The sequence below is a fragment of the Anopheles arabiensis genome, unplaced genomic scaffold, assembly GCF_016920715.1.
Source record: "Anopheles arabiensis isolate DONGOLA unplaced genomic scaffold, AaraD3 Autosomal_pericentromeric_contig0024, whole genome shotgun sequence".
NCBI classification, from domain to species: Eukaryota; Metazoa; Arthropoda; class Insecta; order Diptera; family Culicidae; genus Anopheles; species Anopheles arabiensis.
The window spans coordinates 118,065-137,131 of NW_024412172.1; the positions used below are offsets into that span (position 1 = coordinate 118,065).

Here is a 19,067-nt window from a genome sequence, read left to right on the forward strand (position 1 = left end):
CATCAGGAGGTAAAACATTACAAACATCATTGATGAACAAAGAAAACAGAAGTGGACTTAGCACACAACCCTGAGGGACACCTGACGTACAAAAAAACTCCTCAGATAAGTACGACCCGGTTTTAACCCTGCATGATCGATTACTTAAATATGAGGACAGCCAGCTAATAATGCCATCACCAAAACCAAGTTTAGACAATTTAGCTAATAATAAAGAGTGAGGTAAACTATCAAAAGCAGCATGAAAGTCGGTGTATATTGCATCAAGTTGGGTACCGGCCTCAAAAGATCTAAAAATATTGGAAACAAAAGACATGAGATTAGTTGAAGTAGACCTACCAGGCATAAACCCTTGCTGTTTAGGGCTTATAGCTGACCTACAACTATGAAGTATGGTTGGAAGGATACATAGCTCAAAAGTTTTGGCTGTGGCGCATGTTTGGGTTATCCCACGATAATTAGAAACAATGCTACGGCATCCCTTTTTGTGTACCAGAAAAAGCCAACAGGATTTCCAAAGAGCAGGAGAAACCCCAAGAGAAAGTGAAAGGTTGAAAATGGTGGCTCAAACATTTGGGAAAAATGTGCAGAAAATAGCTCACAGATCTCAACAGGCGTAGAGGCAGTTCGAGAATCAAGTACCATTTCATTAGGTAACGTATTGCACCCTCTTCGTATCCTAACAAATTGCCAGAAGGATGCTGGATCAGAACGGAAACGCGATTGCAGTCTACTCGAATAGGCCTCAAAACGAGCCCTGTTGTATAGTCGATGCGCAGAGGCAGCGTACTTAAATAAACGAAAGTAGAAAGCAGATCGGTTCAGACGATACCTGCTAAGATATTTCATTCTATCCTTTTTCAGGTTGCGAAGAGTACGATTGGACCAGGGAGGATTAGGAGGATCGAACAATAGGTGTACATGAAAGAAGTGCAGAGGTTAACAAAGCATTAAACGATTGGACAGCCTCGTCGACCGATGTACATTGATAAAAAAAGACCAGTCGGAACGAGATAGATTTGAATTAAGTTTACGATAGTCTGTGAGCCGAAAATTATAACGAACACTCAATGAATTAGGAGCAGAAGGTAATACAATCTTAACCCTACTAGCCCTAAATAAAGAAGACGGTAACGCAATTTCTAGAGCAGGATGATGAGCATCCTGGGGCAGGAGCAGTGACGAAGCAGGATACACAGAACAACAAGCAGCTGCAGCAGAGTTGGAGAGCACCAGGTCCAAATAATGATTTAAATGGTTATGCACCCCGTTCAGCTGATAGAGTTCATGCAAGTTTAACATATCCAAAAAGCAGGAACTGAATGTATTCGAAGAAATATGTGGCACATAATGTCTTATAGCTGAAGATGAATCTGGCCTTACTGCGGTAGAAAGCGACCACTCTAACGCAGGTTGATTGAAGTCACCCAGAAGGATAAGATGATCATTCGGTTTCATTTGCATGTATGCATCACTGATGAAAGCAGAAAGGGATTCCAAATAGTTGCGGTCGCTGCTCAAATACTGTGGCACATAAACAATCCCCACATAAAGACGAAACTTAGAAAAAGAAACACGTATACATAAAGCTTCAAGCGTGGGTTGATTAATGTTAAGTGCCACAGAAGGATATCGAACGGAACATGCAAGTAGCACACCACCCCACGCGAACGTTCATTGTATAACCTGCTTCGATCGCAGCGGTATATGTTGTAGGCATCACTATCAAGGACCATGTTGGATGGAATCGATTCATTTAACCAGGTTTCAGTAAGGGCAACATTTTGGTAATACATCACGAATGGGTCTATTAATTGTGAGCTATCCGTTTGGCAAACGGGCTGATCTGTGGTGAGCGGTTCTTGTTGCTGAGATTGGATTGTGAATGAAGCCCCACCCCCGGTGATAACTGAGGCGGTGTGGGAGGAAACTCCAGTTGAATAGCCTCTAGGATCTCGGTCATCTGGGATGGTGATAGAATCCCGCGCTGTGGGGGTGGCGATCGATGTTCCAAAAAATGATCCGGATGAGCGGTAGTTTTTGGCACAGCTGAAGAGCAATTTTCACTATTTTTACGATGCGAAATAAGCTCAGAAGGGTCAAATCGAGCCCTTTCATGTACACGTTGCTTTGGTAGGCCACGAGCAACAAACTCCCGAACAGTAAGTGAAACTGGACAAATAATAGACCGCAGCGCAAGCTCCTTAAGAGATTTAGGAACACTCACTTTGAACGATATGAAGGACAGCGAGTCCAGGTTCACACCCTTTTTCGTGAGACGGTAAACATTAATATCGTCCGTTGGTAGCACAGCTTTAAGCCACACACGCATATCATCAGCAGAGACATGCGATTTGATGTTCGTGAAGTATAACCATACTTTCTCGGCTATGCCCGTGTTGGTGGTGTTTTGGTTCAAAACAGGATCAGAAGATGCTTGTGTATATGTTTGATAGTTTCCAGCACTAACATCACTAGTCGGCTTAGTACGATGATTGTAGTGGTTACAGTTGTCAGAATCTTCCACAGTGTTGGTATCGTTCGCAGCTTGGATATCAGCAGTGAGCTCCGTTGAGTTAGTAAATGTACGGCGAGCGGAAGCTGTCTGCGAAAGTCGTTCTGGATGTATTTGTGGCATTGAGCGACGATACATTAGTGGATGTGTGCGTTCGCGATGCGTTGCTAACAGACGGCTTAGCTAATATGGGTGCTAGCGCTCGCTTATCAACGAGAGCGAGGATCTCAGGAAGCAAATCGCTCTTGATAGCCGATCTAAGAGAAGAGAGAGATGAGTCAATTGTGGTGAGAATATCTGCTTTCACCAATTCGAGTAGGGCTGCTATCTCACTTGTGAGAAGTGAATTTGTGCCATTGCGAAACTCGTGACATGTTTTGCACAACCACAATAACTGATTATTACGCCCAAGCTCACGAGTAGAATCACGGGACAACCCCGTGCAATGGGTGTGATGCTTGGAACCACAAACACCGGCACAAGACACCGAATTAGCACTATCGGTGGGTGCATTGCAGGTTGAGCACTGCATAACGATGACTCAGCACAAACTGATTGTAGAATCCTCCTCTTTTAAATAATAAACACGGTATCGTTGATGTTTCCTCGTCACCGTTTATTAACCATCTCCTCGATTCTCACCAACGTTCTCTTTATATAACTTCCAACAGTGACCAATGTTCTCTCCCACAATTCCCTCTCTTTTAGTCAACGTTCTCACACTTCCTCTCATTCTATGTTTGTTCTCTCTCTTGTATACAACACTGCTTGTACGCAACTCTACATCCTTTTTCTCCTCTGAAGTTAATCCAATTTCAAAAGTACTACAAAACTTACATTGTATTTTAATATTTACATTGATATACGAGAGAAAAAAAAACTATTATCTCAATCCTTTAGCCTATTTGGAATTCTTCGAACTCTTATTGGACGATTACCTACACTTTGGTTATCATCTTTTTGTTTACTATTTTGTGAATTCTTTGTTTTTATCGCTTCTACCAGGGGAATCTTATATAAATGTGCAACAGGCCGGCGATATTTAACTCCTTCATCACTTACTACTATAGTATCGTTTCCAACCCTTTTTATGACTCTAAATTTTTCAGTTCCATATTTTGGCTCTGCCTTCCCTTGGTGATAGTTCCATATTTGAACTATATCTCCTACTTCAATGTCAGAAGGTTTGGATCGTCTCTTCTCATCCGCATAGATTTTTCCTTTCATTTTCCGTATCGCATCTCTCTCTTTCACATCTTTGTCGCGGTTCCAATCTGTTGCTGTTTTTAATGATGGTAATAGTCCCTTAACTGGCCTCCCATTTAATAATTCTAGGGGGGCTTTACCTGTTATGGAATGTGGTGTAGTATTGTACATATGTTCATACTCTTCAATAGCTTTACGCCAATCACTGTTTTGTGCCTTTGCAATTCTTAATGTTCTTAGTATTCCTCTATTATTTCGCTCTACTAGTCTGTTCATTTGGGGCCAATAGGGAATTGAATGTACTATCTTTATATCTTTTGTTTTGCAATACGTTCTGAACTCTTCACTACTAAATGGAGGCCCATTGTCACACCTGATCGATTCGGGGAATGTTTGATCTTTGCATATCGTTTCTATAGCTTCAATAGTTTTACTTGCTGTAATGTTTTTCATTTCCACAATTTTTAAAAATCTACTATAATAATCAGCTAGTACCAGGAACGTTCCAAATTCTTTTACCGTAAAAAAATCTACTGCTATGTCTTGCCATGGTCGTTCAGGCATTTCTTTTCGTATCATTGGTTCTGCTGTGCCCATTTTTCTTACTGCTGCACATCCACTACACGTTTTGACGTACGACTCTATTTCCCTGTCCATAAATGGCCACCACATTTTCTCTCGTAATTTTCTTTTCATTGTTACCTCTCCTGGGTGTCCTGCATGAGCTATATGTAATGCTTTTTGTCTCAGCTTTCCTGGTAGAACTATCCTGTCATCTCTCACAACCATACCTTGTATAATTCCTAGTTCTTTGCTGAACGCCTGATAATGTGCCAAGTTTGGGCCCCATGTCTGATTTTCTATAGCTTTGACAACTTTCTTCATTGTCTCATCTTGTGCTGTTTCTGACCTGATTTCGCTTAATGTGATCGCCTCGTATTCATTGTCAATAGTATAGACGTAATGCTCTGAAGCTTCGTCAAATGGTTTGTTGATATCCCAATTTGATCCCAATCTCGATAAACTATCAGAAATATTACAGTTTCCGGGAATGTATTTAACTACAAAGTTGTATGGTTGTAATCTCAAAGCCCATCCTTCCGCTCTTGAACATGCCCGTTTACCATGTTGGTGTTTTCCTTCAAAGATATATTCTAACGTCTTATGGTCGGTGAAAATTGTAAACTTTATCCCAAACAAGTATGGATAAAATTTTTCCACTGCCCATACAACTGCTAAAGCTTCCCTTTGAGTTTGAGGATAGACTCTTTCTGTTTTCGTTAGACCCTTTGACGCGAAACTTATAATGCGAGATTTTCCTTCCTTATCTCTCTGGGTAAGAACAGCTCCTAATCCCGATGGAGATGCGTCAACATACAATTCTGTCTCATCCTCGGGCTTATAGAACCCCAATTCACGAACATTGTTGGACAACTCTGTACGCAGGTCATCAAAAGCTGTTTCCTGCTCTTTGCCAAATGTCTCTACTTCTCCTCTAATAAACTTACGTAGAGGTTCTGACCTACTCGATAGATGATGGATAAATTGCCCTACAAAGTTTACCAAACCTAAGAAACTTCTAGCTTCCTCCCTTGTTGCTGGTTTTCTAAAATTCTTAATGGCTTCTACTTTATCTTCAGCGGGTGCAATACCTGACGAACATATTTTGTACCCAAGTATTTCTAAACTGTCAGCACTAATTACACATTTCTCCTTATTCAAGGTTGCGTTATTTTGTTTTAAGACTCCTAACACTTGCCTTAAGCGTTTATCATGTTCTGTTTTATTTTCACCTGCTACAACTATGTCGTCAATGTAAATTACCACTCCATCTATTCCTATTAACATTTGAGTCATAATTCTTTGGAATATTTCTGGGGCACAATTAATTCCAAACATTAATCTCTTGAAACGCATAAGCCCTTTGCTAGTCATGAAAGTGGTAACTGCTCTTGAGTCTGGGTGAAGTTCAATGTGGTGATATGCCGAAGTAATATCGAGTTTAGAAAATATTTTGCATCCACGTAACTTGTTTAACAATGTTTCAATAACTGGTAACGGAAAATGTTCGCGTTGGATCGCTTGGTTTGGATATTTCATATTGATACAAATTCTTATATCATCTTTTCCCTTTGGTACTACTACCATTGGGGATATCCATTCCGGAGGGCCTAAGACTGGTTCAATTATGTCAGAATCAAGCATGTTTTGAATTTTACGGTCTACTTTTTTTTCTAACGCAATTGGAACTCTAATATACGATATTTTTTTTGGAGGTATTGCCTTATTAATGGATAATCGGATCTGAATATTTGGAAATTTTGGAAAAGGTTGTATTTGTTCTTCTAAATTTTGTACCTCTAAACCTACTTTCAACACTTTTAACTGCTCGGCAGTAGTTTTGCCTAACAATGATTTGTTGCTATTCTGCACTACAAAGAATTCCGCATATACCGTTGGCTTATTTTCGTTAACTGTTACTAATGATTTAAATTTAAGAATTATTTTTAAGGGTTGTTTGCTCGCATACGCAGTTATATTCTTGTTACAGTCGTACGTGATATCGTGAATATCTGCTTTGAATTCTTGTAATGTTTTCCATACTTCCTCCGTAACGGTATTCACAGACGCACCTGAATCTATTAAAAATTCAACAGGAACATGATCCAATGTACATGTGACCATACCGTTCTCCCAAAGCCGTGATGTCGTTAATCGCTATAATAATATTAATTATTTTAATTATCAAATCTACAAGGATTCTACGAGCCCTCATTATTATTATATTACCTCATTAAGGTTGTCTACCGCATCTGAGTTTCGTCTTTGATTTCGCTGCATATGTCCTGATGATTCTGTTTTCGGTTTTTTCCATTGAAACCTATTCTTTGTTACATTTCCTCCTTCCGTTTTGCAACATCTACCGAAATGTCCTATGCGCCCGCAAGCATTACAACGAGCTTTTCTAGCATAACACTCATTAGAATTTCCGTTATGTCGCCATGACCCACAACGGTGGCAGCTAGTATCTTGCCATTTTCTTTTTGTTATCATTGGTTGTTGTTTGACGTATGCAATTGACGGTTCAATTTCTTTGTCCTTAATTTTCATTTTCTGGCTTATTAATACTTCCCTGTTAGTTGCATAATTAATAAGCTCATCTAATTCCATTATGTCTTCTAAGCCTTTGTCCCGAACTCTTTCGTCTTTTGCTCCTATTGTTATTTGATGTAATATTTCTTTTGTTACTCGGTCCTGAAAGTCACATCGAGAAGCTTGTGCCCGAAGACGCAGAACATATTGATTAACGGACTCTTCATTCTCTTGCTTAAGTGACCGAAACACTTCTAACTCTATCCTTTCATTTCTTTCCCGAGAAAGAAGTGGTTCAGTCGCTTGATGGCATTGTCGTATTCCGGTACTGGTAATTGTTTAAACGGTATCGAAACTGCCCTTGGATGTTGTTCTCCTGGCACCGCTGCTAAGTTGAAATATATCCGCTGCAAGCCCCGACCTCCACGTGCCAGCATGTATGCTAATTTCTCGCTTTGTGTTTCGATTTTCTTCAGTGTGACAATCAGTTCAAATGCTCTATGCCATTCTTCCCACTCGCGACGTAAATCCGATGCATCTGCAATATCATTGAATGGCTGCAAAGGCCAATGTTCAGTATCCATCTGTAATTAATTTTTTAAATTATAAATATTAGTATTTGTATTAATTGTTTATTTTCCCTTTTTTTAATTTTATGACATTTATTGCTGTTATTATTTCCCATACTCTAAATACACTACTGAACCAGCAATAATATTTCGCAATAAACTTCGCTCTATCTCTTTCATAATAACTTGATCAATATGAAATGCACCTACACTCACACTTGTATGTAATTTAAAACCTATGTGGAATAATATTTACTCAAATATCATTTACTAATAATTGCTACATGTAGTAAAGAAAATAAATAAACAATAAAATATTAATCTACTGCCCCGCCTTGGGCTCAATTCGCCTTAGGGTTCTCAACCCTCGCTAAATTCGTTGGTTCTATTGTCACTGATTGTCACTTGTTTATTATGCCTCACATTCACACACACACATACAAGCACACACACACACACACACACACACACACACACACACACACACACACACACACACACACACACACACACACACACACACACACACACACACACACACACACACACACACACACACACACACACACACACACACACTGTCCCATCGTTCGAATCCGTCACACAATAGCTGCTGTCTTACTGTTCCAAAGAACTTAAAATTTACCTACTCTCACCGCGAATGCACGTCGGACCACACATGTCTTTTCATATTTTTTTCTTTTGTCTTCTAAAAAATCTGTCGTGCCTCAGTTGTCCAGATGGTCACTTGTTTATTATATCACACACACACGCTGTCCCCTCGTTCGAATCCGTCACACAATAGCTGCTGTCTTACTGTTCCAAAGAACTTAAAATTTACCTACTCTCACCGCGAATGCACGTCGGACCACACATGTCTTTTCATATTTTTTCTTTTGTCTTCTAAAAAATCTGTCGTGCCTCAGTTGTCCAGATGGTCACTTGTTTATTATATCACACACACACGCTGTCCCATTGTTCGAATCCGTCACACAATAGCTGTTGTCTTACTGTTCCAAAGAACTTAAAATTTACCTATTCTCACCGCGAATGCACGTCGGACCACACATGTCTTTTCATATTTTTTTCTTTTGTCTTCTAAAAAATCTGTCGTGCCTCAGTTGTCCAGATGGTCACTTGTTTATTATATCACACACACACGCTGTCCCCTCGTTCGAATCCGTCACACAATAGCTGTTGTCTTACTGTTCCAAAGAACTTAAAATTTACCTATTCTCACCGCGAATGCACGTCGGACCACACATGCCTTTTCATTTTTTTTTCTTTTTGTCTTCTACAAAATCTGTCGTGCCTCAGTTGTCTAGATTGCCACTTGTTTCTTCGGGCACAGACTATTTTAACCAACTTCTAGCAATACGATTTGACCACACGCTCTGTTTGACCATTTACATTATTCGAATTTGTCCTTTCTTTTGCAACATTTTCATTCCTTTCCACTCTGTACACTTTGATGTCGCACATTATTTATCTTTTCTAATTTCCTTAATTTCATTCGCTTTATATATCTTTTTTTTTAATGTTACGGTTCCGCACTGGTTTCGGTTACTTTTCGCTTTATCAAATTTTCTTTGCGCTGCGGTATCCTACCGGTCTTGCTATGCTACGGATTTTCCAGACTCTTTATGCTATGGAATAACCGGACTCAAATACGTGCTACGGGATGTACCGGTCTCACAATTTTGCTATGGATATCCGGACTCTTTCTTGGGCGCTACGGTACCACACCGGTCTCAGCCACTTTTGCTACGGTATATCCAGACCCCTTGGTGCTGCGGTGTTCTACCGGACTCCTCCTCGCTATGCTACGGATTTTCCAGACTCTTTTATGCTATGGAATAGCCGGACTCAAATACGTGCTACGGAATGAACCGGTCTCACAATTCTGCTACGGATATCCGGACTCTTTCCTGGGCGCTACGGTACTACACCGGTCTCAGCCACTTTTGCTACGGTATATCCGGACCCTGTTTGTTTTAACCTGTCACATCTTCGTTTATCTTTAATTTTTTTTTTATTATTATTATCATTATTATTTTTTTTTTTTTAGCTTTTAAATTCTCACTCTTTTATTATTCTCTTGTTAGTCGGACTGTTTCGCTTGCTAACTACTACCACACGCTTATTCGTTTTTACGTTTTATAACGGACTTCACATTGTTCGTTCGGGATTATAACCGGTTTCACCACACTTTGCTACCATAATCATGTTTATCACTCGCACATATCACAATTATTTTATAATAATTATCATGATTAATTGAACCATTTTTTTTTTCTTGTACTCAAATTCCTTGACTCACCTTTCTCGTTTCAAATTTCCTCTTTTCTTGTTTCGTTTACCGGCTGCGCCAATTGTAGAATCCTCCTCTTTTAAATAATAAACACGGTATCGTTGATGTTTCCTCGTCACCGTTTATTAACCATCTCCTCGATTCTCACCAACGTTCTCTTTATATAACTTCCAACAGTGACCAATGTTCTCTCCCACAATTCCCTCTCTTTTAGTCAACGTTCTCACACTTCCTCTCATTCTATGTTTGTTCTCTCTCTTGTATACAACACTGCTTGTACGCAACTCTACACTGATGAGTGACAGGAGCAGAAACGAAGCCAAACACTTTCTCGGCAAAAATGTTGAATTAACAGAAGAACTCCAGTGCAACTTTATATTAATCGAAGGCACGCACTAGCCAGTACGAACAACTCAGCAGCACCACTGTTGCAAATGTTGAAATTCCAGAAATAACACGGCAAAACAGCATAAAAAATCAGGAGCACGAGGAAGGCACATCCACTCAGTTTGACAGTCAATTTCTCTCTCAAAATAAAAAAGCTCCTAGAAAATCGTTGCATCTTTAAAAAGCAATAGTGTGTAACCATTGTTCTCGTACAATCAACAGTCAGGTTTTTATGGAATTATTCGTTTCTATTTTCTAATTTCTCCTCAAATTTGACCATATTGAATGGTCCGACAATCCATGTTATGGTGATGAAATTTGGAAGAGTTCAACGATATGAATTGTCATATTAAAATATGTTCAGCTAATTTTAATGAATAGGATCTTCCTATCTTTCAAAATCACGCAAATATTTTCTCGGGCCTGACTGCATATTGTGGCAGGCCAGACTTTGCCGACCGCTACCGACAGCTTAATTAGTTCAAATTTTACGCGATCATTCATATCGATATTTCCTTTCCGTCGACCCTTCCAAATCTGATCTAAAACCCTTCAACAGCTTGCCTTTCCACCATCACTTCATCCAGTCCACAATTTTGACTGGGACCTCAAAGATTAGCCGAGGCACGAGTTCTTAGTTTTTGCGTGATAACATAGACACAGGCCAAATTAAAGAGCGCACACATCGACAACGGCATCGATTCTTGAATGAAGCCTCAACAGATAAAAAGAGCGTGCTTGGTGTCAGCCAATTTTTCTTGCTAATTCCTACGGCTACGAACCGTTGTGAGATCGGGTTCAGAGCCTTTTATTGTCGTATGTGCATGTAGTTTGCGTGAGGCATCTCTTGTAACGGATTTTCACTTTACCCAACTCGTGCGTAACGTTCAATGCATTTGATCCAACGCTTTGGGCCAACGATGATGAAATGATATTGTTTTGAGCTGTGGGCATGTATTGCAGCGTTCTGCGCTTCCAATAAGGTAAAAATATTTCACATGTTAAAAAGGCAAATGTTTTCTGCTTCTGATAGTAAATGCTTCTGTTAAATAAAATAAATATGCTTCTGATAGGTCTGGTAGTTATAGTAAATTTGATTGTAAACATAACCCCCGGGGGGAAAATGAGGGTATATTGGGTTGACAACACCGAATGGAAGGGGCCCCTCAATCGACGGGATCATCAACAGGGCCCCAGATGGCCGAGGCAATGGAGATTGTTCTTCGTATTATGGCTGTGTATGGCTGTATGTAGATGCAGCTGTAACGGTTTTTGGTCTTGTTGTATTCGCAAAAATTGAAATAGTCGATAAAAACCATGTATAAATGAACATGGTACATAGGTTCCTTGAGTATTTTTATACCATTCCCCCTTTCCTTCTAACTGAAACCTTTCCCATTTCCCCTTCTCTTCGGTTACAAACTTGATGTGTTCGATTAGGGCCAAGAATGAAAATTTTAGTTTTTGCATTAAAAGACACACACAATCCACTATCCCAGGCCAGGAATGTGAATACTATTTTTCGTGTGAAACAGCTGTCTGCTTTCGGCACACAATCGCAAAACGGTAGCAGGGGCCCCATATACAAGAACAGGACGGTTCATCCCAGCCAAGAGCGCACACAATGACATCGATTTAACCATTTCTCGAATGAAACCTCAACCCACTGAAGCACCGTTGACCAAACGACCTTCCTAGGCTTTTTAAAGCGACGCGAGCTTGGTGTCAATTTTTCCTGCTAATTTCTCCGGCTACGAGCCGGTGTATTGAAATTTTGTGTAGGGGCCTTTAAATTTTTGTCAGTGTATGATGTGTGCTTGTGGCTGTTGAAACGGGGTTTCTTTGTGGTTAAACGCAGCGTTCCGTTCTGTGTTCTGTGCATTGGATTTTAGCAGCAAGTGTCTCCGCGTTTTTTTGGTGAGCTCGTGCACCGACCATCCACACCAAGATACCAAATGGACGGGATCCCTTATTGACGGGGCCCCTTATTGACGGGGCCTCTTTACCGACGTGAGCCCTTACCGACGGAGCCCCTTCATCGAAGAGTCCACATAATCGTTGGGGCCCCGTAAACCACCTTTCAGTTTTGACTTCAGTATAGCTTTAACGGTTGTTCATCTTGTCTTCACGCAAAAAAGCAGGCACGCTCCACGATCTCCGGCTTGAGATGTGAATACCATTTTTTGCGTGAAAACAGCTGTCTGTTTTCGATACACATCTGCAAAACAAGTGAAGGGGCCCCCAGACAAGCACAGGCACGTTTCATCCAAGTCAAATTGAAAAGCGCACACATCGATATCGATGGAATCGTTTCTCGAATGCAACCTCTACCCACTGGAGCACTGTTGCTTGCTTGATGTTAGTCAATTTTTCCTGCTAATTTAACCGACTTCGAGCCGGTGTATTGATATTGTGTTTCAGGGCCTTTAAATTTTTGTTTGGGTGTGTTGTATGCTTGTGTTGTGTAACGAGTTTTCGGTGGTAGTTAAACGCAGCGTTCTGTGTATTTAATTTAGCAGCAAGTTGCTCTGCGTGGTTTTGGGTTTGGGTGTCTCGTGCACAGGCCATCCATAATGTGATATTAGTTTTAAACGCTGTGGAACACCAGTTTTGTTTCGGTTGAGGAATTCAATATATTTAATGTATCTCTTTCGGAGTTCAGGAAGCGACTAGCGCTGTACATTTATACATGAGTTAAATGAGAGGTGCGCTCACCTCGCGTGAATTGACAGCAACGTCAGGTTGCGTCATTGGTATTACTGACGGACATTGTATATCCCAACACCCCCGCTCAATGTTCGGAACTTACTAACCCCAAATTCGTTCGGTGTTTTTGAAAAACAGATAGAGGCAAACCTTTCGTCATTATATCAGCGATCTGATCACCAGTACGAATATACTTTACCAATACTTGCCCCCGCTGAATTTCTTCATGCACGAACCGATGCCTTACGTCGACATGCTTTAGACGACCACTGTCTCGCTCATCCTCGACCACTCGAATGATTGATTGATTGTCCTCGTGGTAAACAACCGGTAGCTCCGGTTCTTTCTCCAGATCCCGCAATAGCCGCACAAGCCATTTTCCATGACAAACAGCCACACTTAACGCCACTAGTTCCGCCTCGGTTGACGATAACGCAATCGTCGACTGTTTCCTTGTCAACCAGCTTACAGCTGCACTGCATACTCGGAACAGATATCCCGTCAACGAGCGTCGATCCGTCGGATCATTCGCCCAATCCGCATCAGCAAACGCCTCGATGACTGGCGCAGAATCTTTCGCACGAAAAACAAGCCCATACTCAAGCGTACCCTTGATGTATCGGAGTACTCTCTTTGCATGCTTCCAGTGTACCTCCGTAGGACAACTCTGGAACTGGCTAAGATAGCTAACGGACGCACACAAATCTGGCCTTGATGTCAACATTACGTACATAAGGCAACCAATCAGCTGTCTGTATGGCTTGTCTGTACGCTCAGCATCTTCACCTTTCTTCAGCCGAAGAGACATTTTCCTTCCACATCGCGTTCAATCTTCATGCCAAGGAATGTTTTAACCTCTCCAATGTCTGACATTTCAAACTCTTTCGAGAGAGATTGCTTCACTGCCTTGACCGCATTAAGCTGATGACCAACAACGAGCAGATCATCCACATAAAGCACTAAGATCACTTTACTGTTCCCAGATCCCTTTATGTATAGGCACATGTCACTCACCTTCCTTCCTTCCTTCCTTTTTGGCTCAACAACCGATGTCGGTCAAGGCCTGCCTGTACCCACTTGCGGGCTTGGCTTTCAGTGACTATTTGATTTCCCCCCATAGCAGGATAGTCAGTCCTACGTATGGCGGCGCGGTCTATTTGGGGATTGAACCCATGACGGGCATGTTGTTAAGTCGTACGAGTTGACGACTGTACTACGAGACCGGCCAATGTCGGACATGTCACTCACACTTCTACGAAATCCTAGTTTCTCGACATAATAGTGAAACCTTGCATTCCAAGCTCTCGAAGCTTGTTTCAACCCATACAATGATCGGTTCAACCGACACACAAGATTACTGTCAATGTCAACTCCTTCTGGTCGTGTCATGTAAATTTCTTCCTCCAAATGTCCATTGAGGAAAGCAGTTTTAACATCCATTTGATGAACCACCATTCTTAAATCATTTGCGATGGCTAAAACTACTCTCACGGTATCCAAACGCGCTACTGGAGAATAAGTTTCAGCGTAATCGAAACCATGTTTCTGGTTGAAACCACGCGCTACTAATCGAGCTTTGAATCGATCTTCATTTTTAGATTCCCCGCGCTTTACTTTGAACACCCACTTGCAAGTGATTGGTATTCGACCATGTGGTAGCTTCTCAAGGGTCCACGTGTGATTTCTTGTAAGAGAATCCATTTCCTCGAGGATTGCAGCTTTCCACTTTTCCCAATCTGCGGACGATTTCGCTTCCGTAAGCGAAGTCGGTACATGATCCACATAGCTTGATGCATTGAATGCAAAGCCTGTGTAGTTCATGTTGTAGTCTTTATGCCATGCAGGTGTCTTCCGTTTTCGTTCACTAAGAACTTTAGGCGATTTCACTTCGACATTATCTTCACCATCACCAATACAACTACTGAAACTTTCTTCGTAAACGTTTTCAGCCAGGGTTTCATCAGGATCGTCGGCATTTTCGATCGGTTGTTGGGAGACAACATCATCTTCAACATCACTATCACTGATAGGTCCGTCCCAAACCGTACGGATAAGAAATTCGTCACTGTTGCCGTTTGACCGCGAGGATGTTAACAATTCACTCAAATTCGAATTTTCTACAAAATCGACGTCCCGCGCAACAACGATTTTCTTCTCCTCCAAATGCCATACACGATATCCACAAGAGGCATACCCGATAAAAACACCTTTCCACGATTTTGTATCGAGCTTCCTTCTTTGCTCTTTTGGTACATGCACAAACACAACACTGCCGAAGGTACGCAAATTGCTTACATTTGGTTTACGATTTTCCCAAACTTCGAATGGTGTCGTTAGATTACCTAGCCGGACTGCGATTTACCAAATATGCTGCTGTTTGAACCGCAGGAGCCCAAAACTCTTTACCAATGCCACTGTCACTAATCATAGAACGAAACTTTTCTACTAATGTACGGTTCATTCTTTCACTCACACCATTCTGCTCCGGAGAATATGGAACAGTCCATTCGATTTGAATTCCCTTCACCTTGCAAAAGTTCTTGAATTCACGTCCAACGTATTCCCCGCCGTTATCACAACGTAATCGCGATATACACTGACCGAACTTAGCTGTAACAAAGGCTTCGTATTCCATGAATCGATCCAACACTTCAACCTTTGTGATCTTGGGATAAACAACCGTAAAACGACTAAAATCGTCAACAAAACTAACGAAATATCGTTCACCATGAATTCCCACCTGTGGAACTGGTCCACACACATCTGAGTGTATCAGCTCGAGAACACGTTTTGATCTCCTGATTTCACTATAGAAACCGGTTTCCGCGTCTGTTTTCCTTCGTGACACGCTTCACACACAAACTCGTTTCCCGGATTCTTCACATTTGTTTCCATACCATCTACCATTCCTTTGGAGATGATATTTCTCAAATTCTTAGCACTCAAATGGCCATAGCGTCGATGCCACAGCTCTAATTCTTTAGGCACACGACCACATGAATAGAAACCCGCACTATTGTTATCAAATTCTCGATAAAGCACTAGCTCGTACAATTTACCGCGGCGTTCACCTTTGGCAACGATGCCAGAATCGTTTTCTATTGTAACAATTCCATTTGCAAACAACACTTTCGATCCAGCAGTTTCCACTTTTCTCACAGACAATAAGTTCACTCGCGCTTCGGGAATGTAAAGAACGTCTTTCAATGTTATTCCCGTTGATTCTCCGTTTTCCGAAAAAGCAAACAACCTCACATCGCCACACTCCTTTGCAACAATAGTTTCGCCTTCTTTTGCTACTGATATGTGCATAGGTTGCTTCATGGGAACAAGCCTTTTGAAAAGCGATCGATCATTCGACATGTGTTCAGATGATCCGGAGTCGACAATCCAACTTGCTTCCACGAATTCCACAGCGTCGCCACCAAAGAAACACACATCACTCTTCACCAAGTGCGCATTGTTTCCTTTCAGCACTTTTTGTTTGTCTTTTTCTGGACAATCGGCAACCTTGTGCCCCTCGCGATGACAACCGAAACACTTGAACTTTATGGTTTTCTTCTTATTGTTCTTTTGCTGTTTCTTTGTACTGGTCCCTGCAAATACAACGTCGTCTATTCTTGTTTCACGCGTTGTACCACTTTCCTTTGAACTGTGCTTGATTTCTTCGTCAAGAAGTCTGCACTTTACAAAATCCATCGTCAAGTTTTCCTCTGGCATAGTTTCTATTGCAGTAACTACCGTCGAAAACTTTGATCCGAGCGTTTGAAGCAAATAGCATACCGTATCTATTTCTTCTAACTTTGCACCGGAGGATTTGTATTCCCTATTCAAGCGATCAAACACAAGGAAATGATCTTGTAGACCACCACTAGTGTGTCGCAACGTCAAAAGCCTTTTCTGCAAGTGAAGCCGGCTTGCAATGCTTTTACGTTCAAACACACGTTGTAACGCATTCCAAATTTCTTTTGGAGTCGCCTTGTCCTGGATATACTCCAACATGTCATCACTGATTCTCGAAATCAGCAGGGATTTGCAACGACGATCTTTCTTCACGCGTGATTTGCCTTTCCCTTTCTTTGACACTGTTTCATTCGCGGCATCTTCCGTTGTTTCGTCGAAATCTACATCCGCTTCCAGTTCGATGCAGCATCGTAGCTCTTGCTCTTCCAAAAGCGTTAGCATCCGAAACTTCCACTGCGGATAATTCACAGCGTTCAACAAAGGAACACGTGCCGTTTCACTTTCACGATCCATTGTCTATATTAATCACTCAACTTAACTAGTCAGGTGCTCTGGGCCCATAACCTAATGTGATATTAGTTTTAAACGCTGTGGAACACTAGTTTTGTTTCGGTTGAGGAATTCAATATATTTAATGTATCTCTTTCGGAGTTGAGGAAGCGACTAGCGCTCAAGGTGTTATAAATGACAAGGTGAAGTTGTTCAGAGCAAAATGACATTTCTCGACTTGACATTTCTCTTCCGGGGGCTCCGGTATAAAAATCGGGGAGGGCTGGTGCGGGGTAATGAAATTTGTATGCAGAGAGTGACAGATGTCCCCCACAATGTCGCCCAGCAAAAGCGATAAAAATCAACCTTCTAAATACATTATCCTTGCTAGCGCTCAAAGTGGGTAGAAAGGAGGTGTCGTCATGTAGAACAATTGGGCATCGAGGCTTTAGAAAAAAGCACAAAACCAGGATCGACGGCAGTTGTCAAATGCGACGAATGTTGCTGGTATTTGAATAGGATAAATGAATTGTTTTCGTTTAATTAACATTTGTTTAGCAATCAAAAATTGTATTTTGCATCCACACTCCATAAATCGGCATTTTACACGTTATAATGCAGCTGCTGCCTGTAAACAAATATCGACGGCTGTTGTCAAACTGAATCTCAAAATGGCAACAAACCTAACGCTAAGAAGACACCTCCTCTATATTCCACCTTGCTAGCGCTGTACATTTATACATGAGTTAAATGAGAGGTGCGCTCACCTCGCGTGAATTGACAGCAACGTCAGGTTGCGTCATTGGTATTACTGACGGACATTGTATATCCCAACAATCCACACCAGCAAAATTGACGGTTTCTCGCTCTGTCCAATACTTTGCGCCAACGATGATGAGGTATTGATTTGAGCTGTGCGCGCGTGTCGCAGCGTTCTTCGCTTGCGACTTTGATGCAAGTATTGGCAGATTTCTTAGAGCATTAAATGTGCTGCTTTGAGTAGTATGGGGTCCCGGTTTTCTGCAGTTCGGGGCCCTCGTCATACAGTGCTTGAAGCGATGGGAAAAATTAATTAATTAAAAATAAGTCTATTTGAAATAGATGGTAAAAGCCCCATTCAGAGGGGGGGGGGGGTAGAATCGATACGAAGTCGAACATCCAAAATTGACGGGGCCCCCTAGATCGCCGGGGCCGCCCAGTCCGCCCACCGTTTAACGCGCCACTGGATGTAAGCTGGTTTTAACGGCCATATGAGATAATGTACTCATGTGTTAAAAAATGTCGCATTTTTTACTTTCCTGATATTCCCGAAAATTAACCCATAATTCAATACGATTTGAATATTTTCATTGATTCCTCATACAACGCATGGAAAGAGGTCAACTGGCTTCGTCAATTAATTTATCTCCGCTCCCAACCATTCATCACCCGAACCACCCACAACCTCAGCATTCCATCCACATGTAACGACATTTCCCTCTTCTTTAACAGCAAAGGTCTCAACCGAAGCTTCTACAGACTGCTGCTTTCCATTTTCCTGTTTCTTCTTCTTCTATTTGCCGTATCCATCTACCTGGCCATGCCAGCCAATGCAAGCTTTAGCGTCTTTTTTAGTACCACACACCCGGCTGGCCAGTCCTTACTACGAGGGGACCGTCTATATGAGGCTTGAACCTATGACGGGTATGATATCATCATCCTTTATTTATCCAGTGGCGGATCTAACGGTAGGGGGACTAGGCGGTCGCCTAGGGCCCCGCCGATTAAGGGGCCCCGTAGATCGTCATTCTATAGTATGCCGTATGGACAGAGTACTAGCGACAAGGGCCCCCGGAAGGATGGACGTAGGGGCCCCGAGGCTGGCGAATCAATTTTAGAGCCTATGACTGATGATCGTAGGGCCCCCCGACGCGTTCAAACTCCCAACAGCCAGTTTAGTGCCGCTACCACTTCACCCCCCCACCCCCACGGACCACCATTTACCATTTACAGGGGGCCTCAACTCGTCTTACCGCCTAGGGGCCGCGATACCCTTAATCCGCCACTG

The 19,067-nt window shown here is 41.9% G+C and overlaps 1 protein-coding gene across 1 annotated transcript; it reads right to left on the bottom strand.

Annotated features, from left to right (window-relative positions):
* Window positions 1-3,110: 3,110 nt before the first annotated feature.
* On the bottom strand, window positions 3,111-7,084 carry LOC120908327 (uncharacterized protein K02A2.6-like). Its single transcript, XM_040319237.1, has 2 exons — window positions 6,512-7,084; window positions 3,111-6,439 (listed from the first exon to the last, which is right to left on the bottom strand). The coding sequence occupies exons 1-2, from the start codon at window positions 6,890-6,892 to the stop codon at window positions 3,404-3,406; spliced, it is 3,417 nt and encodes a 1,138-aa protein (XP_040175171.1). The 5' UTR covers window positions 6,893-7,084; the 3' UTR covers window positions 3,111-3,403.
* Window positions 7,085-19,067: the final 11,983 nt, after the last annotated feature.

Bases quoted from the DNA above. Each gene is read 5' to 3' on its own strand.
- LOC120908327 (XM_040319237.1), bottom strand. From the start codon at position 6,892: ATGGAATTAGATGAGCTTATTAATTATGCAACTAACAGGGAAGTATTA. The intron at 6,440-6,511 runs GTAATATAATAA...ATATTATTATAG, and splicing joins CGGTAGACAACCTTAATGAG to CGATTAACGACATCACGGCT.